Source organism: Podarcis gaigeae (genome assembly GCF_964106915.1).
Source record: "Podarcis gaigeae genome assembly, chromosome: 2".
Taxonomy (NCBI): Eukaryota; Metazoa; Chordata; class Lepidosauria; order Squamata; family Lacertidae; genus Podarcis; species Podarcis gaigeae.
This window is the reverse complement of record NC_139679.1, coordinates 93899118-93923878: the sequence shown is the minus strand read 5'-3', so window position 1 is coordinate 93923878 and position 24761 is coordinate 93899118. Positions and strand designations below refer to the sequence as shown.

At 40.1% G+C, this 24761-nt stretch overlaps 1 protein-coding gene and 1 long non-coding RNA gene across 11 annotated transcripts in view; one reads left to right on the top strand and one right to left on the bottom strand.

Annotated features, from left to right (window-relative positions):
* Positions 1-24761, top strand: part of LOC310837225 (contactin-4) — a 509134-nt gene that overhangs the window by 218235 nt on the left and 266138 nt on the right. For 7 of the 9 annotated variants that reach the window (XM_083723375.1, XM_083723377.1, XM_083723366.1 and 4 more), the window contains one exon: positions 21238-21378. The exons of 1 other annotated variant lie outside the window; for it this stretch is intronic. In XM_083723375.1, the coding sequence (XP_083579501.1) occupies positions 21324-21378 (55 nt within the window). In that variant the 5' untranslated portion in view covers positions 21238-21323. Of the gene's footprint in view, positions 1-8483; positions 8500-21237; positions 21379-24761 lie in introns of those variants that run through there. One more of the 9 variants, XM_083723374.1, reaches the window with a different exon arrangement.
* LOC310838170 lies at positions 3311-12246 on the bottom strand. Of its 2 annotated transcripts, XR_014560758.1 has the most exons (6): positions 12002-12246; positions 11158-11251; positions 9062-9192; positions 7352-7428; positions 4781-4936; positions 3311-4299 (listed from the first exon to the last, which is right to left on the bottom strand). It is a non-coding gene; the product is annotated as an uncharacterized lncRNA (long non-coding RNA). The 2 variants fall into 2 exon arrangements; XR_014560759.1 differs by lacking the exon at positions 11158-11251 and having other exon boundaries at positions 12002-12226.

The window sequence follows — 24761 nt, the reverse complement described above, 5'->3', positions numbered from 1 at the left end:
GTGTGTGTGTGTGTGTGTGTGGAGAATGCTGGCCCCACCGAGTCTGGCAACATCCCGGTGAATGTTTCACAACATAGCATTGATATCTAACTTGAAGGACTGGTTAAAGACTATGAACTGCTCTCTGGATACTTTGTTCAAGCGAAAAGAAAGAAGCTGCAGCTGCAGTTAATGAAGAGCTAGTGGCCCATCCCACATCTGCCAGGGAGTGTTCAGCCAACAGCACAATGATAGAATGACATTAAAGGTTAGCGGGGGTGGGGGGGGCGGAGGAAGGAATTGCCTTGCTGAGTAGGTCAAAATAGTGTTCTGCACTAAAAATAGAAATAGTGTAATTATTGCTTTTCTGTACAGGTTGTATACGTTATGGAAGGAAGGAAACAAACTGGCAAAAATGTAACTAAAACTCTGGCATAACCATAAATGTCCTTCACCTTTTCTTCATGTTTTCAGTCAAGTATTGTATAGCTCAGGCTATGATTGCAATAATTGTCTTTTTACAGTTGTAGAATACGTTGCTATAAACCTTAAGGAGTCACAAAGCCTTTTATCATTGTGTCTTCTTAATCCAAGAATTCTTTTAAAACATATTCTCTGACATCATTATATAACTTCAGAACGTTTATCTGGTTCGCAATCAGAAAAGCCAGTTTAAAAACAAATGCTGTTAGAATTTTGCCAGATATATTTATCACTTGATGAGGAGATTCCAGGGCTCTTTACCATGCAGATTGTTCCTTAAAGTTGGTTTGAGGTACAGCACTTCAAACACAAAGTGAAGCAGGATCTAGCTAGTCTCCCTTCGCTTACTACAAGAACAAAATGAAAACATCAGCTTTCATTTGTGCTGGGTTCCACAGTTTCTGCAGTATGTAAGGCCCCATAGGGCCCCGCTCAGTGGAGTATGCCCTGTTCAGCTGTGAAGCAAAGTACCTGCTTATAAAAGTACAGAAGCTATCCTCTGTTGTGACTGAATTTTAAATACAGCCTTGAGTCTCAGCCTGGCCTGCCTTTGTAGTCCATCATATTTCCGATTTAAGAACATAAAGACAGCCTTATTGGATCAGACCAATGGCTTAGCAAGTCCAGCATCATGCTCCCCACAGTGCCTATGGGAAGCCCATAAGGAGGGCCTGAGTGCAACAGCTCTCTCCTGCTCATGTTCCTTAGCAACTAGGATTCAGACACATGCTGCCTAGTGCCTCTGATGCTGGAGGTAATATATAGCCATCGTGACTGTAATAGATATTGATAGGCTTCTTCATGAATTTGTCTAATTCCCTTTTAAGTTGGTGGCTGTCATTGCATCTTGTGGGTTCTCTGTTCAGATGTTTCATTTCATAGAAAGACAATAGTTGAAATCATACTTTTCTGGTCATATTTTTGAGAGCCCTGACTGAGAATCTTAAAGATGAACTCTGCCAGCCCTTAATGGAAAGTCAAGCTCTTGAATTTTAGATAATGATAGAATTTTAGATTTGAAACTTCAGCATGTGGCTCTTGAATACACAGAAGGAAAGGGTTAGAGTAATGTGGGTCACTGGAATCTTGGTTAGAAGATAACTACTTCTAGCCACTCTGTGGCTTGCCTCAAACAAGATAGATCTCTGTTGTTTAGCTACATTCCCCCAAAGTAGCTTGGGTTACATTTCAATGGAAGTGCACATTTGAAACCAATGGTGTCACATTCTTTGGTCCTGTGCTTGTGTCCTGCTTAAGCTACAAACATACTTGGTAGCTTTGAGCAAGTCACAATACCTTATTTTTCCCCATTTATAAAACAAGAATAACTGATTTAATTTCTGCGAAACTTTTCTGCTTGCCTTTTGTTCTTTTGTTCTTTTTCTTTTTCTTTTCTGCTGCTTGATTTTCATCCTTTCCCAACGAAGGCAGATCTGAGAGAACAAGAAAGGCAGGAGGCTTGAATGGGACTATGTGAATCTAGCAAGATAAAGTGATGCTGGTGTGATAGCAAATCAATGACAGTGACTCTCTCCTTTTAGGGAGCATGGAGGAAGCAGTAGTCCAACTCTACAATTCTATGACTTCCAAGACCTGGCCCATATGATATGCTGTAATTTGTGCACACTTCAATTGTGCAATGTGTTTATTGGGGGGGGTGTTTAATTGTTTCTGCTCTGCATCATGTACAAAATGCATGAGCTTGCTAGAACGTTTTCAGTGCATCCTGAAGCTCTCAGTAAAAATGTTTATTTCTCCTCTTTGGAACAATGCATATTTCATTGCTGTTAAGTGACAACTTGGAAGCTGGGGAGTGACATTTAACTTCTTTCTGCTATGGTGACACAATGACAGCTGTCGTAGGAAGGAGAAAGATACAATGATTAAAATTCTTTCGATAAAGGCATGCTCACTTTTACAGCTTCATGGAAATCACTTCCTAGTGAAAAAGTCTGGACCACTAAGTATTTTGAGTCAACAAATTGTGTGCTGTCTATGTTTGAAGGAATTAATCTTCCTTTAAACTTTCAATAAACCTATCGTTATAGCAAGGGGAATATTAGTTATTATTTGAGCCTGCCTATGAAGATTTACTACCATGAAGTGCTTAGATTTGGGTGAGATTTTTGTGGTTATGGTGTATGAAACGTGAATAGTAAACGTATTATTATACAAAGCAAAATCACTCCAAGCAATAACTAATTTAGCACTAGGTGAGGTTTTTAGTCCTGGTATTTTACTTCTAATCTTTGATAGGCCTCTGTTGCTTACTTAAATTTCGGTTGTCAAGATTCAGATGTGATATAAAATAATTCTATTCTGATACAATAGTCATTATTTTTGCACGTCTCTCTCACTTACTCTTTCACACCCACACACCCACAAGGTTCATGCAACAGGCTGAAGTTCTGTGTGTGCTGCTGCCCCAATCAGATATGGTTTGCTCATTAACCTGTCCCAATCCTAGTGTTGCCAGACTGACAAAGCCAGATGAAAACCACCCTCATTTTCAACTTGGGCGTCTAGCAGCTTGACCCTTTTGAGTGTAGGTTACTGTTGGAGAGAGGTTTGGAAGAGAGATTCCTACTCTCCAGTAGGAGAGTTAAGTGCAATGGTGATTGCTGCCAAGCATATTAAAACTTGGTTAGGGTTACACCTGTCCTCATCCACCTTTAAATAAAAATTCTCCATGAAAATGCTTAGGCTAGAATAAATCACAGACACTTAGCTTCACAAATAAGTGAATATTTTACTCACAGTTTCCAGAAGTTGCAGCAAACAAGTCATCATCCATTAGGAGTAGGAAAAAGATGATGAAAAATGTTCCAAATGATTTAAAAGGAGAAAAAAAAATACTAGGTTTCCTTACCAAAAGATCATTCAGTATTTGGATTAGCAAAGATGCAGGCTATAAAATCTCATTTTATAGAGAGTCAGTTCACTTGCATGAAGGAGAAAAAGTCTGAGAATGGAGGAGGGAGCAGAACCCGCTAAGCCATACTCACACTGGTAACTTGAGCTCAGGGACCAGGTTAACCCTTTCAAGCACACAAGTTTGAGTAGGTAACTTCTTTTAAAACAGCCAGAGATTCTGATGCAATGGAACTCGGCAAGTGAAGAAGAAAGATGCCTGTGTACTAGAGACTCATAATAAGTGATATCCTAAAACAGGCCTCTACCGAAAGCCATGACTTGGTAGATTGCATCTCAGGGTTCATGAGAAAGTTGGAGGTGATTCCCTTTTTTTACTTAGCCTTTTGTATTCAGTTTGGTATGTTGAAGGCTACAATTGAGTACAATGCCTGTGAGTTTTGAGGTGTGGTGCTCCTTAACTGAGGGTTCCTTAACAGGTGAATATTTCATGTCAATTGTTTCTTTTTACCTGTTATGTTTATATCACACATGGAAACCATGGCAGGACTGTGTATTTAGCCATTTAATTACAGTTCATAGCATAAATTGAAAGATTGGGTACTATAAGGTGTGCACCTCCATGGTATTACTACTTTAATATATTTGGAGTATATTGTGTGATAGTATAATGTTTCATGTGATTTCCATTGGTCCACCTGAAGCTTATCTTGATTTCTCACTGCCTTTTTGGAACTATTGTTTGAGGCTAAAGGAGCTGGATATGACTCTACTCACTGAAGGCTGAAAGTTAGCCAGTGGAAAAGAAACGTGGGGGAGAGGGAGATGGAACAAAAGAAGAAAACCGTTGCCTCTTGAGTTGTGGGAGATGATTTGACAGTTGCCTTCTCAGAGGGATATTTAGCTGGAATTGATGTTAGGGGATGCTAAGTTGGTTGGTCCTTTTTGCAGTGATAATAAATATACCTAAAGCAATGAAAAGAAAAGGGGGAAACATACATGATTCAAGTCACATATATCATGTTCTCCATAATTTTTCAAGCCTGTAGCCCTCAGCCTTGTAACACATTATATAGCAATTTAAGGAAATGGAGCATCTTGTGTTACCAGAGGGTTGTTTGGGGTTTTATTTTCAGAAGATTTGTCACCAGCAAAGGATCATTCACTTGCAAAATGATTTTGACTGAGTTGACGTGAGGCTTGAGCTGTTAAAAGTCAGTTGCTGCAAATTAAATAATCCACTACAGTACTCAAAATACCTAAGTAAAATAATGTGGGCCAGTGTGTCTAGATGATGTGGACACATGGGGGGGGAGGGAGGGGGAGATAAGACTTCCTGTTACTCCTATCTATTTCTGCTCTGTGAACTAATTCCAAGTCCTAGGAAACAAATTTTAAATTTTGTCTGCTTCATTAATATTTTCTTCAGGCAGGAAAGATACTTTACCATTCAGTAGCTCATAAATATCTTTTATTTAATGTCTTTCTTCTTTAGAATAAGGAGAAGTGATCCAGCAGTATTACAGCTGCTTTGCAGCAAGTAATCTGTTCATTCTGGTTTAGCCATCTAGAAACCTGTAGTTTCTCCCCGGATACCGTAAGCCTGCAGTTTAAATGGGGATTACGTTCTAGGGATTGCGCTTAAAGCTGAAACCACATAGAGTCAAAACACATCAGGTTCAATGTGGGAGAGCCAAAGTCATTATTGTTGGCATCCATCTGCCTTGAAAACCAATGGAGTGTGCCTCCAGGGATGGAGTCAAATCACTGTGTTAGCAGCACCAAAGTGAAACCCCTGGGGCACAAGCCTGGGCAGTGTATATGGAGGTCCTGGACTGCCCAGACGACCAGACCGCCCTCCAGCTTCTCTGATGTGGTCCAAAGGAAAGCAGAACAATACGTTTCACACTAATTTGGTTGCCGGAAGAAGGTGCAAAAGGTGCCATCCAGCTGTCTTAGGAACTCCACTCTGGATCTGTGTAGGGTCTACTCCTTAGCCTTTTATTCTCCCAACTCCCCCTCCCGCCCAAGGCAGCAGAGGATTAGGAGCATAGTTTTCCTTCTTCTAGATGGGCTACCTTCCCAGGTTGACAAGCCCCATCTGCTCCTCACTTTCTTCTACAGCATGTGCAGAAACCTCCTTCTTGACCATTGGACCCCACTATTGATCTTGTTTGCTGAATCCGCTGCTGCCTTTTTTCCACATGCAGGGGAAGATCAGCCAGCCAGTTGAAGCCATTCCCAGGGTGTGGCTGCTGCCTCACGCTGATAGCTTTTAGGAGCCACAGCCGAGTGCAGAGTGGGGACCAAAGGTGGACAAACTACTCCAGAAGGAGTCTATTACCCCCTCTCGTAACACTCCATTAGTTAATAGTTTACTTTTATATAATATCTCATAGAGCAGCAACATCTAGCATCTAGCATTGATTTGCATTTGCTAAATACAGTAGTGCTCTTTGGCTATCATGGAACCAACAACAGAGAGTTTTCATACCACCTTGTAGTTCGGTGCTTTATAGTAGAAATAAGACAAACCCATTCAAGTGGTGGGTCTTAAATGCTGAGGTATGAAGTGTATACATATGAAAAAAATCTTTTTTAGTTGATGGTTAAATGCTGCTTGAACTGGAATAATTTTTCTTAAGCAAAAACCAAGTATGCAAATGCTTTAAACTGACTGAATTTGGAACTCTATAGTACATTACCTGTGAAATATATAGTTAATATATAGTTACCTGTGAAATATATAGTTAATATATAGTTCCAAATTTCACATGTAAATATGATACATGGTATACGTTTATATTACAGTGCTTGTCTATTAACATACAAAAATAAATTAAAATCCTAATCACATTGCTACAATGTAGCTTCAGAATTATAATCCAATCTGTTTTCCTTCTGTTTAATCCCTTGCAAAGGCCATTTTCTTCCCCCTCTTTTGCTGCTGAGGCTTGTTAGTGTCTCATTTCTCTCTTTATTTTCATTTTCCTCCTCCTCCCCCTGCGTATATTTTTATCCCTAGGCCAATATCTTTCTCTCCCCCACAGGTTTCTATTTTGCTTCTAGGTTTCCCTTTAACAGTCTCCACTTCCTGTCTCATTTGCTTACTCCTGTCTTCTCTAATATTGATTCCTGCTCATGCTGCGCAGTCACTCCTAATGATTTTTGACATTTTTAAGGGCAGAATGCTTCCTTGCACACTCCATCATGATTCTCCCCTGGCAGATACAAGTAACTCCCTCTGAAGTCAGTGAGAGTTATTTGTAATCCTGGAAGGGGAGAGAAACACGAACCCTCAAAGATGGCTCCAGGGGTATTGGTCACATTGGACTGGTGCTTAAAGGACTAAGAAAGCTGTCTCCCATCAATGAGTGGAGTAACATGGTGAATGAAGCTCTTCATACCCAAGGTTTGTCTAATCCACTTGTTTGGGGATGGGAGGAAATTTTCCCAAATGAGATTAGCTCTCCATTCCCCAACCCTCAAACCCATCCCTGAGAAAGATCATGTTTCTTGGTCATTTGCCAAGAATGCCTCAACTTGTTTGCTTAATATTTTTTTTGAAAATTGCTTATTCATCAAGAGATATTTGGGTACTTAACAATACTCATAATGTTGTTCCTTATTCTAATCATGTCTTTGTCTTTTTATGTGGTCCCTTTTTCCTTTTCTGTATTTAGGAGTTATAGATGAGTTTTGATTTTAAGAGAATTCTCTTGATTTTGTGAGAATTAGTTTGAAGTATACTGGTGCTCTTTTACACTGGCTGAGTAGTCCTTTACTCCTCTTGTATCTGTGAAAGTCATGCAATGGAAGAAAATGAAATGGAAGATTAATTTCCTGTTTTTTGGTGGTGGCTCTGTCCACTTGAACAAAGGAACATAAATGAATGCCTTATACCAAGTCACACCATATGTTCATCTAACCCAGCACTATCTGATCTCAATGTCAGCAGGTCCCCATAATCTTGGGCAGAGTGAGTTATTTCCCTTCCACACTATATGAAATCCCCTACCTGATGATGCTTTTGATTGAACCTGTGGCCTTCTGCATACAAAATTGGTCCTTTGCTGTTGGATGTATATCTCTTCTCTATTTAAAAATGAGAGAGAACACATAAGGGCTATGTACACACAACACTTTATTCTAGACTCAATGGAGTGCTTGCTTTTTTCTCCATAGTCTACACACAAAATCAAGATTTATTGCATATGTTTGTGCTTCTTGAGAAACTGGTTTGAATTCAAACTAAAAGCTGATTGCAGATTGATTCTGCATTACCCAGCAGTGTGTCTATTTGAAAACACAGGTGGTCCTGACAGTGGGTGTGTGTGTGTGTATCCACACCTGTCCAATGGCGCTGTGGGTGGACATGTACCGAGATCACAACCACTGCTTCTTTCTTCATTCACATGGGGCATGTGCAGGGAGGAAAAGACATGGGTAACCTAATTAAGGGGATAATTTTCAGACACATATCAAGTAACCTCACCAACTCTTGTGGATGACAAGGTCCAGAATCAATGTAGGTCAAAAGTAGTGTGTTGAGGACAAGTATGAACACTTTCAGATTGAGAAAATTACATTTTTGGGTCTGCAAACAGGTTAGTGGAGAGATTATTTTGTGCACTTCAGATCATCCCACATGATGCCCCCTGTAGGAATCTTTCTGGTATTACCCGGGCTTGATGTTGCTTTTGCAGGTGTTTCCTCTCATTTCCATGCCACAGCTGACTGCTGAATACTTTAGCAGCTTGATGGCCTCTGGCTAGGAGAAAGAGCTTTCTGCAGTCTTACTGCTTTCTTTCCAGCAGGAGCCAGCATTTAGTGTGAGGCTGAGTTTATACAACTATAATTCACTCCTTGGGAAATAAAAAAGGGTGGGAGGGCTGGTATCAATAATGCCACAAAATCCACATACTTAAGATGTGCTGTTTCATTCATGCTTTCAAGCCTTCTGCTAGGATATTGTAAACATGCAGGGTTTTTATATCAGTTTTAAGCTAAATAATGCCTTACATAAATTGAATGCAATGCAATTTCTTTGCTTTAATTTCAGAGTTTATTTTCAGTTATATTCAGCAATTCAGGGAAGTTACTGAGAAAGGGGACAGCGACAGAATGAAAACATTTGCTCTATAGAATTAATCAGTTCATGGACATGTAGGTATCATATAATTGTATGGCTGGTGGATTTTGTTTTTTTTTTGTTTTTGCTGAATGTTCACAGCAACCAAATTACATTTGTCAAACTGAGAACTTAACTGGATGTTGCATGGGAAATTATGATTGGATTTTTCCACACAATGTAAAAGAAGCAAAAATAAAATGTTATCTTTAAAAAGTGCACAGGGGGTAGAGGACTAGATCAAATCACATCCCTAATTTGCCCCCTTCTGGTGGGCTAGCTTTGACAGGTGGGCAGGACCACCCATTTGTCTACCACCTGATGTCACCAGGATGCCAGGTGATGGACACCTATCAAAGTTCACAGAGGTTAACCTCAATACTCAATTAGTTCAATACTCTTGGTGCCCTTAAGGTTAGCCTGGAAGCTTAAGTTTGTGCAAAAAGGGTAGGTGGAAGTGGAATAGACTACCACTAGTATATAAAACTATGACTGAACAACCTACACTAGCTGCAAATATTTCTCTGGACCAAATATAAAGTTTTAGCAAGGGGCCTGAAACAATTCAACACCAGGTCGTTTGAAAGATAATCTCACCCCCTATATACTTGTTGGACAGTTGTGCTCATCAGAGGAAGCTCTTCCGATGGTGCCTAGGACATCTGCTCCATGACAAGTCAAAACCAGACCTTTAGCATTGCAGTACCAGTTGTATAGAAATTTCCACCCTGTACAAATTAGATAGGCACCAATCATATTGGTCTCTTTGTGCCTATTACATATCTAGACAAGCCTTTCCAGAGAGATGGTCACAGCCATGCTTCTTATCTATTTTCAAGCATTAAATTACATATAAAGACTTTCTGAACATCTCTTTGGATTTTCTGGAATATAAAGTGAATAATACATTCCATACGGAAATAAAATAAATAACCATCTTCTGGGATGAGTGCTAAAATTGTTGGAGATGGCTTACTGCACACCCAAATGCTGAAACAGTGGATTCAGCATTCCAGGTGTTAAATTTTAAATGTCATCATGTGCAGTTTTCTCTGTAGGCACATGAGTGCTACTGCTGCAGTGATTTTCATATGGGGAATCCAGACAATGTACAATAAGCATTTTCACGGTGTCTGGCCATTTAGGTTTTCCAAATCTATTCTTACACTCTCCAAGGGGGTTCTTATTGAATGCCAGGGAAACCACTTCAGTGTCTTAAAGTTTGCGAAGTAGTCACGAGAAAGAAAACCTTGGTAACAATAGTCATACATTGGTAAGAAGAGTAGTCACCATTGTGAAGGAAGGTGATAGAAGAGCTGGTTTTGCTTGCCACATAAATGTGGCTTATAGTTCTCTCAACATGAAATGAATTATCAATTACCTTGCAGGGTCCTGAGATGACCATGATAAAAGAAATGAGCAACAATAATAAATTAATTACTTAAATTGATTAAATATTAATTAAAATATTAATAGGTTGCAAATAAAATTGCCGAGCCAAATAAGTGTGCATATCTACACACAAATAGAGAAGATATACAAGTACTTTGCCTTTTAGAAAAATGTTTACAACATAATACTTGCTTTGTTGGGTTTGTTTACAAATCTGTATCCTATTATATTGGTTTTTCACTGTTAAGAACTAGGTTATGGCCATTAAAAGATCTGTACTTTTCCAAAACTGCTTTATCTTTGGTTTTCATCCTCTGATAGGATAGTCACACAGTTGGGATAATAAGAGAAAAGATAGAATGGTTCCCTGATAATGGTCTGCATTATGAATCAACTGAAATTCTATGTGGCGACGTGGGTGGTACTGTGGTCTAAACCACAGAGCCTAGGGCTTGCCAATCAAAAGGTTGGTGGTTCGAATCCCAGCAACGGGGTGAGCTCCCGTTGTTCGGTCCCTGCCCTGCCAACCAGCAGTTCGAAAGCACATCAAAGTGCAAGTAGATAAATAGGTACCGCTCCGGCAGGAAGGTGAATGGTGTTTCCGTGCGCTGCTCATAGCTGTCAACTTTCGGATTTGAAAATAAGGGATCAGCAGCCTCACCTGTCCCAGAGACAGTCTACGGGATATTTAACAATCCGGGATAGCAGTGGGAAATGGCGCTGAAATAAGGGAATTTCCCGCCAAAAAAGGGAAGGTTGACAGCTATGGCGCTGCTGTGGTTCACCAGAAGCGGCTTAGTCATGCTGGCCACATGACCCGGAAGCTGTCTGCGGACAAATGTCGGCTCCCTCAGCCTGTAAAGCGAGATGAGTGCTGCAACCCCAGAGTTGCCCGTAACTGGACTTAACTGTCAGGGGTTCCTTTACCTTTACCTAAATATAAAATGGTAAGTTTGAAGAAGTAGGAGGAGCTATAGGGCAGACTCCCCTCTAAAAAAGAAGTTGTCTCAATGGGGCTTCAGCATTCCCAGAAGCTACTGAATTAAGAGTAACAGCTGCCAAGCCACTCTGTACTAACTTCTGATAAATTTCTGGAGCTTCCCACTGACATCCGGTGAGCTGTTGCTTTTTCAAAACCTGTTGCTCTGCACCTGTAGATCATTTGTTTTGCATTTTGAAAGTAGCGAGATTAGTAGCTTTGTGGTTTGGTATACACCAAATGAGCATTACCCACTTACAGGGCTGAAGTAAAGCCCAATTTTAAATTAAGCTGATTATTTGTATCCTCATCAACCACTTACAATTGCTTGACTGCTCCTTGTATTTACTTGTCTGTATTATTTGATCCCTCCAGAATGTTTTTAAAAGAACAAATGCTAATAGTTTTACAACCATCTGCCGAAGATAAAAAAATAAATACAGGATAAACTGAATATTCACGGTATGGCATTTGTTGTTAATAAAAACTTTGATTTCCAACCAGATGCTGCTTGAAAGAAATAATAAAATCCCCAAAGGAAATGAGCTTGGATGCTAACAAGTTTAGTCGTTGATCTGTTTTGAACATAATACTTAACTGTGATAAGCTGAGGAAGTTTATCAGAAGGGAAGGGGAGTCTTTATAGCCCAAGGCTTCCTCCCATAATGCTAACCATAGTTTAGTGTTGCAGCTGAAAAAAGGCCAGTGTGAGGACTGATGCTCACATGGATGAATGCTAGGACGTAACTGAGTGAGAAACGCTAATGTATGTGATTTGACTATACATGAATAGGATTTAATGAATCTATATTACATTTAGGTAGTGTAGTAGTGGAGCATAGCTTGCCAGCTTGCTTTCTTCTTAAGATTATATAATCTGATTCATGTATTCAAATTGTTTACTCATTTTCTCTTCCCAACCTTGCCTCATGTGTGGAATCACATAAAGAACATGTCTGTGAAATCTGGATAGTAAATGGATATATCATTAAGCTGTATACTAGCAGTATCTTTTCACTCTTGATACCCCCCCCATGCAGTTTCATACGTGGGACATGAATGGGGGGAAAGTGTATGTGGAGAAAATAAGCCACTAGGTCATGTGTGAATTGGCATAATCCTCTACATATCTACTCCGAAATAAGTTTGAGTTTGATCACACTTACTTGCGTTTGAGTGTGTATATAATTGCAGTCTTAGATCTGAAGTGTCTCTACACCACCTTCAATAAACCTGGTGTTATCTTCTGCGTATAGTCACATTGAAGTTAAGCCACAGATTAAATACTGCCTATCGACAGACACACAAACATCATTTGTAAGCTGTCTAGAGAATTGTAATGATGAGTAGCCATGCAAGTTTAAAAATTCTTTCTAGTCTGGCATATTGAACGTTCCAAACACAGAGAGGTCTTGATGCTAAAGTTTCACCATAGAAATAAAAAGAAACAAAGTGTAAAATAATGTCATCTGCCAGTCTCTGGCTGGTGGAAAAAGTTAAAACATTGCTTTCAACAGTGACAGCTTTTAAAGAAAAATAATTTATGTAATTTGAAATTGGATAAATGTGTGTATGTTGTTTCTTCCCGTGATTTTCTTTCATTCACTAAAACGCTTATCATTTTTATTTTCTGATCAAAGAAAGCAAAATTTTTCAAATCTACTGTTACATATTTTCAGTGACCACAACACACATCAGGACTTTTCATTAAACTATATATATTTGTATGGACTTTGTTGACATTTGCTTAAATTACAAACTACTGAGTCAGATTAACACTCCCAACACTGAACTAATTAGTCATACTAATAGTATGTTTTTGATGTAGATTTGTTTGATGAGCTAAATTAGCAGACTGTGTTCAGTCCAGCCCAAAATGAATTAAAGCTGATACTGCATAAATTCTTCTACAGCTGAACAGTGCACAATGGATATGCCAAAGGATGCTGGGAGATAAATTCCAACAATTTACTTCTAGTCCCAATTGCTCTGGGAAGCCTATTTTCTCAGTAAGAGAAAATACACAGCTTTCTAGATGCTATTAGTTTGAAAAATTAAGGGTGGATGTCTTTTTGTGTGAGGCAAGTGGAACGTTAATGGCATCACAGGAGTAATAAAGAACTAAGCTCCTAACCTTATGTTTGAAAAGTCTGGGGTTGAAGGCAAAAGCTGTTCACTTAAAGAATGGACAGTGTGAAGCAGCCTTGAAAGATAGTATCTGTAGGCTAGGAGAAAGGCAGTTAAATAATCAGATAATATAAGCTACAGAGAAATGGGCCTTTCAGTCTTTGTAGAAATGTGAACTCTTAACCAAACAATGAAAAATATTTGAACTATGAGCACAGTATTTCTAGGTTAGAAATCCACTCCAGGCAAAGAACGAGATGAGATTAGTAGCTGGTCAGAAATGTATTTACTTACTTATTAGCATTGTTAATTCATTTATAACCTGCATTTAGGTTGAAAGAATATACACAAATACAGATCAGCTAACAGTGTAAAGTTTAAACCAATATAAGTTATATCAGTTATAAATGTTTTTGTGTTAATGGTTTGATGCATTACTGATTTACTGGTTGTATACATACTGCTCTGTTTTTTGTAAACCACAATAATTTAAATGTCCGTGTGCGTTACAGTAGCCTTCTATTCCTCTAAAAATTGGGGGAAGCGTTAACAATCAGTAGCAGTTCTATTTAGCTGATTGCAACTTGTGACTAGGACTTACATTTGTTAATGTGCTGGAAGCTGCCCAGAGTGGCTGGGGAAACCCAGCCAGATGGGTGGGGGATAAATGATACCATTATTACCATTATCATTGTGGTTGTAAACAGAGGCATTTGTGAGGGCCTTTAGTGAGGAAGTTTGAGGGAGAGTCCCGGGGTGCTGTCTCACAGTAGACATAGGATCAGGATGTTGTGCAAAACTACTCCTGAAGCAAATGCCTTGCTGGAAAAGAAGGCATAGCAGCTCGAGGCTTGCCTCTTCACACTTCCACCTACAGTGGTACCTCGGGATGCGAACGGGATCCATTCCAGAGCCCTGTTCGCATCCTGAATGGAATGTAAGACACGACAGTGCATCTGTGCATGCGTGGGTTGCGTTTTGCCACTTCCACGCATGCACGTGACATCATTTTGAGCGTCTGTGCATGTGCGAGCGGCAAAATCCAGAAGTAACGCACTCTGTTACTTCCGGGTTGCCACGGAGTGCAACCCAAAAGTGCTCAACCTGAAGCACATTCAACCTGAGGTATGACTGTACTGGGAAAGAAGAAGGAGAGAAGGTGGAACTTCTCAACACCTACTTTGCCTTTGTCTTCACCCAAAACCAATAATGCTTCAGCTGCATAAGTTGCCACTATGTAATTTGCAAAACACTGTGGCAAGGGCTTTTTATCAAGGAATTAATGTCTAAGCAGACCAGGAATTCCTTAATAAAATAGCATTCTCATATGAACTAGTATAGTTTATCTAATGCTACCTAGGAATGAGCAGAACAGACTTCCACTCATGCACTAGGACTGAACCCTCATCTGTTCATCCCTGCAACCCCCTCAAAATCTGCTCTGGAGGGTTGGAGGGCAGTCCGAAGCAGCTTTTACAGGCTTGGGGGTGGGCTTATTGGAGAGGAGAGGAATCTGTCAGATTTTCAGAATTGTTTTTGAGGAACTTGGAAGAGACAAAATAACAAAGATATGTACAGAGCCCACTGTCTCTCATTTTGTTTAGATTGTAATTGAGTTTCATGACAACTGATGGTGGATGTGCTGCAGCGAAATGGGACTTTCTGTACACCACAGAGAGAAGAGGCCTGACAAGTATGAATCGCTAGGCTGAGATGAGCTCTTGCTTTGTTATTGTGTGTGACTTCAGTGTAGCAGCAAAATGAAATCACGTCCTAGTCTGACAAGGAGATACCCAATAACTCAATATGTACTTCAGCTATTTAAATTCCATTTATCCCACACTGTGAACATTATGCATAATAGCCTCATTTGACAAAGTAACTTCGTACAGTAGGCTGCTTGCATATAAGTATTCTGCATGGTGCTTATCATATCAAAGGCTTTTACGTATATGTCATTCTCATGACATATAAGGAAGATGTGAGACATTTCATGATCTGGCATGTTTTCTGGAAGAATGAGTGGTGAGTTGAGTTCATTTGTTGATCCCACTATCTTGCTTCTATAACTCTTCCTCTTGTAACTGCTTTCCCTCTTCTTATTTCGTCTGCTTTCACTTGTAATATAAATAAGGTGATTTCTGAAATACTACGTTTGCATAAGTTTCATTGGGAATATATCACTAAATGCCTCCTTGAAGACTAAATTAATGTCAAGTAATTCCTTTTACAAGGACTGGGTGCTATATATAGTGCATCATGTTTTGCAGGGAAGTTAGAGGTACTGTACATATTTCATGAAAACTATGCAAGTATCAAGCTTTCAAAGTGTGTAGCTCAAAAAAGAAGAAGCTGAAAATGGAGATCCATGTTCTGCAAGAAAGATATTAGTGCTTTTAATAGTATACTTCCTTACTAAGAACACCTGTTAAATTAATTATTTAAATGTATGACATACAGTTCATTTTCCAAGGAGCTCAGGGCAAAGTGGGTCAACCAGTTCCCCCATGATTCCAGTAGCAGAACTTTGGGAAGCAGTAGTGTGCAATAAAGACAATGGTTCCTTCTTTGGTAAGACCATTTAGGTTGGAGTTATTTCTTCTAGGATAAAATTAAGTGGTCTGTGTTAAGTAGTTATTGGTGAATTATTATTATTATTATTTGGATGTATCGTTATTGGCCCAGTAGTGGGTGGCATATGAAAAGGGCTTGGTAGGGTGGGAAGGCAAACCTGGACGCTAATTCTTAGTTACAAAGTTCTTGTAATGACCACCCCAAATAGATAAAATCCAATGAGAGGAGGATCCAAAAGTTGTTGGAAGAGCTGGTGAAGACTGCATACACAGTATGTATTTAAAGTACATTCCCGCCTCCTAAAGTATTTGTGGAGTTGTAGTTTATCCCTTACAGAGCTACAAAGACAGTAAGACCTACATTGGCACCCAGTACGTTTCCGAGCAGAATTCAAAGTGTTGGTGCTGACCTTTAAAGCCCTAAACGGCCTCGGTCCAGTATATCTGAAGGAGCGTCTCCTCCCCCATCGTTCTGCCCGGACACTGAGGTCCAGCTCCGAGGGCCTTCTGGCGGTTCCCTCACTGCGAGAGGCCAAGTTACAGGGAACCAGGCAGAGGGCCTTCTCAGTAGTGGCGCCCTCCCTGTGGAACGCCCTCCCATCAGATGTCAAAGCGATAAACAACTACCTGACATTCAGAAGACATCTGAAGGCAGCCCTGCTCAGGGAAGTTTTTAATATGTGACATTTTAGTGTATTTTTCATCTTTGTTGGAAGCCGCCCAGAGTGGCTGGGGAAACCCAGCCAGATGGGCGGGGTACAAATAAATTATTATTATTATTATTATTATTATTATTATTATTATTAAGAGAGAGGAGTCTGTTGGAGCTCAACTTTCAGTACAGTGGAAAACGGTACATTAGCATTTAGTACAGGTAACTCTGGAAATTGAATTGGCCATAGTGACATGAAACACTTTCAGTGGGTGCTGCTGGTGTACCAGCTACAGACTTTCCTAGGCAGTGATGGCCGGGCTGTCATGTCTGAATTTCTGCAATGCATTGTACATGGAACATCCTTGATAGTTCAGAGGCCTCAGTTATTACAAAATAACACTGCTAGACTTAAAACAATTGCACTAGAAATCCATGGGCGTTAGTAGCCACCTTTCAATGGGGTCAAGTACACTACAGTTTGCTTCTTCCGTTGTGCAATCTAGAGTAAAGCTTCAGGGGCATGCAGAGAGTGTTAGCTGAATTAAGCACGTTGGTACAAGAGGCTTCCGTATTATAACAACAACAGCAAAGTTAAGGACGAGCATAACTAATTTTATTTTAGTGATCTCCTGTATGCATTCTTCTTAAACTTTTATAGGATTAAACAGAATCAATCATTTTAAAGTTGAAACTGAATTCATTGTGCTGCAACCGACTTTAATCACCCTAGGTTTACTTGGAAGTAAGTTATATTGTTGGGATTTGGTTCCATGTTGGCATGTTAATGATTGAAGACATGCCACCTAATCCTGCACATAATTTCCACTGAGTTACTCTGAAGGAAGAGTGCAAAGCATTGCAACATTACTCTGACAGTCATTACACTAGGTTTTAGAGTTGTTTTTTATGCTCATCTTTAGCTTGACTTTTATTTAGGTGATTAAAATGCCAGTCGTTGCCTGGCATGCACAACATACATCATTAATGGTGATTTATTTTGGCATTTAACAGAATTGGCACACAGTAGCACACCAGTGGGCAGAAGAAAAACAAACGTGAGACAATTCCCAAAGAAGCCTATTCTTGTTTGCAGCTCTTTTGATATGGCTCTGAGTTACTTTATAAAACATACTTTTTATGGGATGCCAGGAGAAATTGACAGTACAAGCAATAGGACTTTATATGCAAACATCTTCATGGCAGACTGATTTGTTTTCCTTCTGAATGGGAAAAATGGAATTGCTTTTTAGTCATCAAAGCAACACATAGGTTCAACAATTTGTTTTCCAAAGGTTCTGAGTACCCATAGCAGTGTATTTGATTTGCTGAGAGCCTCTGAAAAAGAGCCCCTAAACACTTTTTCAACAATGCCCACGTTGCTTCTTCCTTGCCTTATCATGCTCAGAGTTCTTACAGTCAACTTTTTCTATCAAAATCCAATTACGAACAAAGGTGCCTTTCAAAACAATTTGCCACAGCTGGATGGAATCGCCAAAAAGTAAAGTTAGAAAAGCATCAGCACAAATGTGAGAACAGCATTAGATTCAAATTGTATTTATATATCATTTTTCTCCATCTCTTCAGGTCACTTGTGACTATGCAAATTTTCTTTTTCTTTTTTCCTTTTTAATAAGGCAAACATTTACTTTATGTTTGGTGCCATTTAGAGTCTGCGATTTTTTTGTGCTTATAGATTACAGAAATTAGGGCAGAATGCATGTATTAAATTGGGGCTTTTTGGAAATTATTAAACATACAAAAAATGTAGCTATGGGTCGTATATAACAAAACTGTCCCTGTTCACCTGCACAATGGTATTTCCTTTCCATCTTCTCTATCCCCACTTCCCCAAACTGTTCTGGGGGTTCCTGTATGAGTTTTTGAAGTGGGGCACAAAGACTGGAGTAGAAAATGAAGTCCCATAGCTGAAACAGAAGTGTTAAGGGGACAACTTTTGGATAACTGTATGGTAAAGATTTTCCTTCCTGGCATGTGTAGCAGTTTTAAGGAGAGTCAGTATGTTTTAGGAAAAGCAGTACTTGAAATACAAAAAAATAAAGTACATGCACCAATTACAAGTTACATGAAATGCATAATTGCATTTTTTTAATGTCTGTTTTGGCTTTTAGCCGAGAGTGGGGTGGATCAGGATTGGGGCTGCACATGGTACACAACCTGTTTTTCTGCACCACAGTGTCAATAATCCCTCTCCCCCACAAAATGCTGTTTGCCAAAGGAACGAGACTGTTTAAAAGAAACACACAGTTCTGAAGGTAAATTCGAAATCAGTAAATACAATTTGTTTTTCACAAGAAAAACAGCAACAGCCATAAACATGTTAAAATTGATCGTAGACTCATAGAGTCCATGAGTTGACAAATGTAATCTAGCGCAGCTCCTTGCAATGCAGGAAGCTTTCCCCCAACATGGGGCTCAAACCCATGACCCTGAGATTAAGAGTCTCATGCTCTACCAACTGAGCTACCCCAGGATGTATTTAACATTACATGTAGTTTTAACTCTATGAAACTGTGATAACAGTTGGCAATGTCACTACTCAAGATAATGGTATCCACTCTGGGCTGTACTGCGAGCTTGAGGCTGTTTGAGTCCAATATTTCGGGACTCAAATATTGTCATATTGTTCTGATGACATTCATACCTGTCAACTGTCCCAGTAAAAACAGGTGATTTCGGGCTGCACTTTTTTCAGGCAGGGCACCCCAAATGTGTGTTTTTGGGTGCTGCGCCCGAAAAAGCACAGCTCAAAAAAGAGTGATCTCACATGGCAGTGCGGACCTGGAAGATGGGCCTCCTTTCCCCTCATCCTAGCTCCTTCTTCCTTTACACCTGACCAAAGAGCTCTTCATTTACACCTCACCTACCCCTTTGCCTATCCACTTACAGCTTTCCCCAAACCCTTCTGTCTTACCCCAAACCACCCCCTTCCCTTATAGCTCACCCCAGTCCCTTTTTAAAGGAGGCGGAAGATGCTCCCACTCCCCTTAAAATAGCTCACCCGGGCTACCTTCCACCTGTGCTACTGGCTTGCCTGCCAGCCTTCTGTTCTGATGCCAAAGTTGCCATGGTTGCTTATTGGCAGAACCTTGAACAGCACAGGAACCACAGGGGACTGGAAGAGACAATTTAGCCATTTCCCAACACCACCCTAGTCCTGATGAAATTTGTGCCCCAAGATTGGGCCACGATTGGCTTCCTTTCTGATAAACATAGATTGAGGGTAGGGGTAGTTAATTGGGACCATCATAGATGGAAAGAGTTAAACCCCCCCTCGCCACCCACATGGTTCCTATTCTGTTCAGTCCCCCATACAGCTGTTACTTACATTTGCTTAAAAGGGGAGCTTTAATTTCATCAGCACAATTAATGTATATGGCCCTAAAACCTGGTGCATCCTTGAACTGTCCTTTAAAGATACAAGACAGGAGCTGCTGAACATTGCATAGCAGAATCTGTGACATGCTCCTTGCCCAATTAATAATGTTTGCTGTAATCATTTGCGTTAAAATGCTATTCAGTTCCATTGATCAACACTTTTCTGCTTATCTGCAGTCAGCTTAATCACTGAACGTGTCAGAATTGTGGAATATATTCCAATTACTCCCTTCAAGTAACATCTGCAGATCAGATGATAGGGATTCTTAGTCTTCTCAGCACATTGAACCTGACTTTATTAGAAACTGAACAATTTTAACTTACAAAAGCAAGCAGGGACCTCTAATGATACCACTTCACTTTCTATTAGGCATGCCGTTTGTCTTGTAAACTTGAAGGCTCCTTAACTTCCAGACATCAGAAAGATGAATAAATGATGAGAACATATGATTAGATGGCTTTATTTATTTTTAATCTAAAAATGCCTAGCATAGATACTTGAAGAGATGTGTGTGTGTGTGTTTAATATGCGTGCGTGCGCGCGCACACACACACACACACACACACAGCCACCCAAACACACAGGCAAAACATTGTGGAACTAGTTCTCTAAAACTACTTAAAGTACAAAGATGAAGGGAGGCTGTTTGAATTTATATTAGATTGAGCGGAGCTTAGATTAAGAATACTGAAACAAGTCTGATAGAACCTTTTTGTTGAAGCCAAAATAGAGCAGGGAAGTTCCTTTAAAAAGGGGAGGGGTGGAGAATGGAGTCGTGTTTTGCTGAAAATAAATTACCTCCAGTCAAATGGCTAAAAGAGTTTAAGTGGTTTGCCAACTTGTTGACCCCCCCTCCCCCAGCTGCTCCAGAGGTCTGTAAGGAAGACAACACACTGTCATGCGGGAGATTTGAGTTACAGTGCAGCAATTAATCTCGGGCTATCTGTGCTGCTGGAAGGCCGTGAGCAATGGGGAGACTGTGCCCTAGCTCCCTGGGCAAAAAGGGATGTCTTGCTCTTCTCTAATGGCTCACCCTGACTTTGTATACAGAAGGGCATTTATCATCTCCACAGGGACCCGTAGGTTGCCCTTATTACCATTTCACTTGCTGCGATGTGAGCAAGTTCAAAGTTGTCAAGGGATAAAGTAGAGGATGACAAACACTTAGTGGGCTGCCATCTTCAAGGTGTTTTGTACAATTAACTAAATAATAATTACTAGATTAGTGAGCTGGCAGTGAGGTTAATACGGCTTGTATAAGGCTGTGGAAAGAAGATGACAGAGTGGGAAGATCTAATATCTAACTCAGAAGAGCTTTTTCCTCACAACTTGTAGGCTTTCTTTTAACTTAGTCTTTCTGTCACAGCCTCTCTCTCTCTCTCTCTCTCTCTCTCTCTCTCTCTCTCTCTCTCTGTCACACACACACACACACACACACACACACACACACATTAAAATATAGTATAATATCTAAAGGGTATGATTTATTTATTTTTACCTGTCTCACCGACTTAAAAATAACAGCTTCTCTGCATTCCTTCGGGTGCGAATTTATTTTAGATCATATGGAAAGGCAGAGAATCTCAAAGAACATACGGAGCTGTAATCCTGAATCTCATAGTAATGATATTTCTCTTTGTATCCCTACAGATTAAAGATTGTATAAAACTTAAACGAAGCAGCATTCTAATCATTACATATTGGAGTTGGGCCTCCTTTGACCTCAGAAACTGAAAATGAGGTTGCTATGGGAACTGCTCGTACTGCAATCATTCATGTTGTGCCTTGCAGGTAAAGTGTCATTTTTAAAACTTTTCCCCCTTCCTTTATTTCTTATTTTAAAATGCCACTGTAATATTATACATTAATTCAAAAGGGCATTGAATTTCATACGCCCATGATAAAGTAGTGAATAAAGCTGCCCTTCTTGGCTTGTATTTAACTAGACTATACTGATGTTCTTAACCTCCTCTTTTAATATTGGTAGTACCTTCCACACCTAGGTTCAAGCTACTTTAACCTGTTCCATTTTGCAACATTTTTCATTGACAAGAAGCACTACTTTCCTCCTCTTTCATGTAAAGCATTTAATGTCCAATTGAGCCCTCTATTGAGGTGGCAGGTCCCCCACTTGTGAGAAGTGGTTCAGTTACAAAATGAATGCACTTAAGAAATGACTCAAATGTGTATGAATGTAGAACTCTGGTACTTGTATCACTACATTTTGCTAACTATGGCTTTATTGTTTCCCTAGGCTAGGTATGGCCAAACTTGGCCTTCCAGCTGTTTTGGGACTACAACTCCCATCATCGCTAGCTAACAGGACCCGTGGTCAGGGATGATGGGAATTGTAGTCCCAAAACAGCTGGAGGGCCAAGTTTGGCCATGGCTGCCCTAGGCCTTCATTTCTCTCCTTCTGCTTTCAATCTACTTTCTGAGGCAGATAGGTTTTGCTAAGAAGGATGTATTGTGGATGCTGTATGATTTTTAAAATGTGTGAGGGGCATCTTGTGATCTAGTCATTTAGATTCTGCAAGGCCTATCAAGATTTAAAAATCTGCTAAATCAAACCAATGCTCTGTGCATCATAGTCCAGTTTCTTTGCCAACAACCTGAGCAGTTACTTTGCAAACTGTTTTGTTCTAAAAGTAGGAAATTTGCAACGGCATAGGTCCTTTCCAGTGTAAAGTCTGTCCAAGTACATCAGTTAGTGCTTTGGGCACAGCTTTGGCATGTGGTGACCATTCAGAATCACTTCACTTCACTATGAACAAAGGTCTATGTGAAATCTACTTTCTAAATGATCAGTTGGTTTTGCATAGCAAATCCTGACCTGACTTCTTTTTAAAAGAAGGTAGCATATTTGTAATAACCGTGATAATGTCTCTCATTTTTTAATTATGCTTTAATATAATAGAAGTGTTGTTGTTTTTCTGAAAGCTACTGCTTTATTTTTTAAAACCACATTGTTTTATCTTCTATACATGCGACTGTCAGTTGGGAAAGTGACGGGTTTGGCTCTCTTGATTATTATGATTTTGTGTGAATTGCAAAGGTGATCAGAAGCTTAAAAAAATTCTATAGGGTCCAAAATAACAAAAAACAACAACAAAAACAATAGTCTTGGGAGTTTCATCTGGGATTTCAGGATAAAATCTCAAAGTGTTGCTCCTTCAAAATTTGATGCAGGCTGATGTGGTAAGAATTCACCTCTACACCACCTTATTTGTTACCCAGCTGAGGAACAACCACCTTTGGAATAAACAACAGAACCAAGGAAAATATCTTCAGCATGCAGATTTAGGGAGCCAGCATTTATTATAGCTATTGCAATAGGACGGAGCTCACTCAACTCAACATGCTAGTTGAGAAGGTCTGCCCTGAGGCACTTCAAAACAAAAGCTTATATAGTAGTTCAAACACAGCAAACAAAGAGTCATAAAACATCTTCACATACATCAGGAAAGGTTACAAGTCATGAGAAGTAAAACATGCATGGCTCCATACTGGTATCTTCACCCCTGCAGTTACCTTGGAGTGGCCCCAGTGTGCCCAGGCCATTTTAGGTATCAGATGTCTGGTGTTACCCTGGCAACCTAGCCTTCAGTGAGGGAAGAGCATCATAAAATCCTCTTCCTGGGTCTCAGATAGCTTCAAGGATAGCTGATTTACACTGTGGTGCTAAAACATCCTGTCATTTGTACCACTTTCAGGGGTAGATAAGGAGAGATGGAATGCAGCGTATAAGAGGGGGAGACTCACAAATGCAGAACACACAAAAATCAAGCTTAATACAGTCTAAAATGTTAAATGCAGTTACAGTGAACCACTGAAACATTATTAAAATAATAAAAATTTACCTAGGGTATCTAATTCCTATATCAGTTAGCAGTTGAACTGTGCGCTCTGGGAGTTTGCTTGTTTCCTGTATTCTCTTGTATTTTTGTAAAAAAACCAAAACAAAAAACCATTGCCAATTTACACACACACTTTTCTGGTAAACATGGGGGACACTTTGCCCCAAAAGATAGGAAAGAGTGACCTGGCTGTGGCAAAACTGGCACACCAGGTGCAGAATTAGCAGAGTGGAGCCTGGCTCTTCTCCCGAAATCCTCTCTTTTGCCCTTGGGCTCAGCACCCACCCACCTGCCCACTATGTAATATAGGTTGAACAGGTTGCTGCTTAGCAGGGCTGTGCAGGAATTTTTTTGTCTGTTGCCTCGGACTGGAAAAGTTGCTGGTGGCTATTTTTTGTGTGTGTGTGCGTGTGTGTGTGTGTGTTTTAACATGAGTGTGAAGCTGGCTACAGAGTGATTGCCAGCGTAGGATATGTTAGCAGGTGCCATGTATATTTAAGAGAAGAAAAATGAAAAACACATGTTGACAGACATCCTGAGCCATCTGTTAGGTCAAGGGAGGCTTCCTTGAAGTTTCTTAAAAAGCTACTAGGCTAGAAAGGACAGGACCTCCACTTGCTGCTTGCCCTACTCATTCATACAAAACTGTGAGGCCCAAGTGGTTATGATTTGGCAAGCCCTCATTGGCATGTTAATGTGAGGGTTGTGAGGAAGCTCCTCTACCTTCGTCTGATAGGGGAGCACATTGAAGGCAGGTAGTTATGTTGGGCTGCAACCTGTTGTAGATCCCTTAAAATTCAATCAAGTAGTCTTGCCCAGTGTGAGATTCAAGAGGTTCCAGACCCACTTACCTAGCAAATCCACATACTGCCACCCTCCTCTTTTTGTTCCCTGGGGCTCCTCAGGTGTAAGGAGGGCAAGTGGTGGCATTTTTAGTTAATGCCATGGCATCAAAATGGCCTTGACCAGCCCTGCCCACCAGGAATCGGAAGTGATATCGTGCAAGCATGTATTTTCTAAAGTGAAAATTAGTCCAAGCTATGAGACCTATCTGCTCTAAATACGCTGACGAGATGTTTTAGATAACGACAGTGGCTGTGTTAGCATCATGAGGAGCACAAGTAGGAACAAGGTGAAGCAAACCTCAAGTTCACTTGCTTACCTCATCCCTTCTGTGTAGCCAGGAGGAAGACCTTAGAAGCAACAGCGAGTCTTGTGGCATCTGAAAGACTAACAAATTTATTATGGTATGCTTGAAGTATTATCCTGAGTAGCAGCTGCACATATACTCAGGGTAACATTCAGTGCAGCTGATAA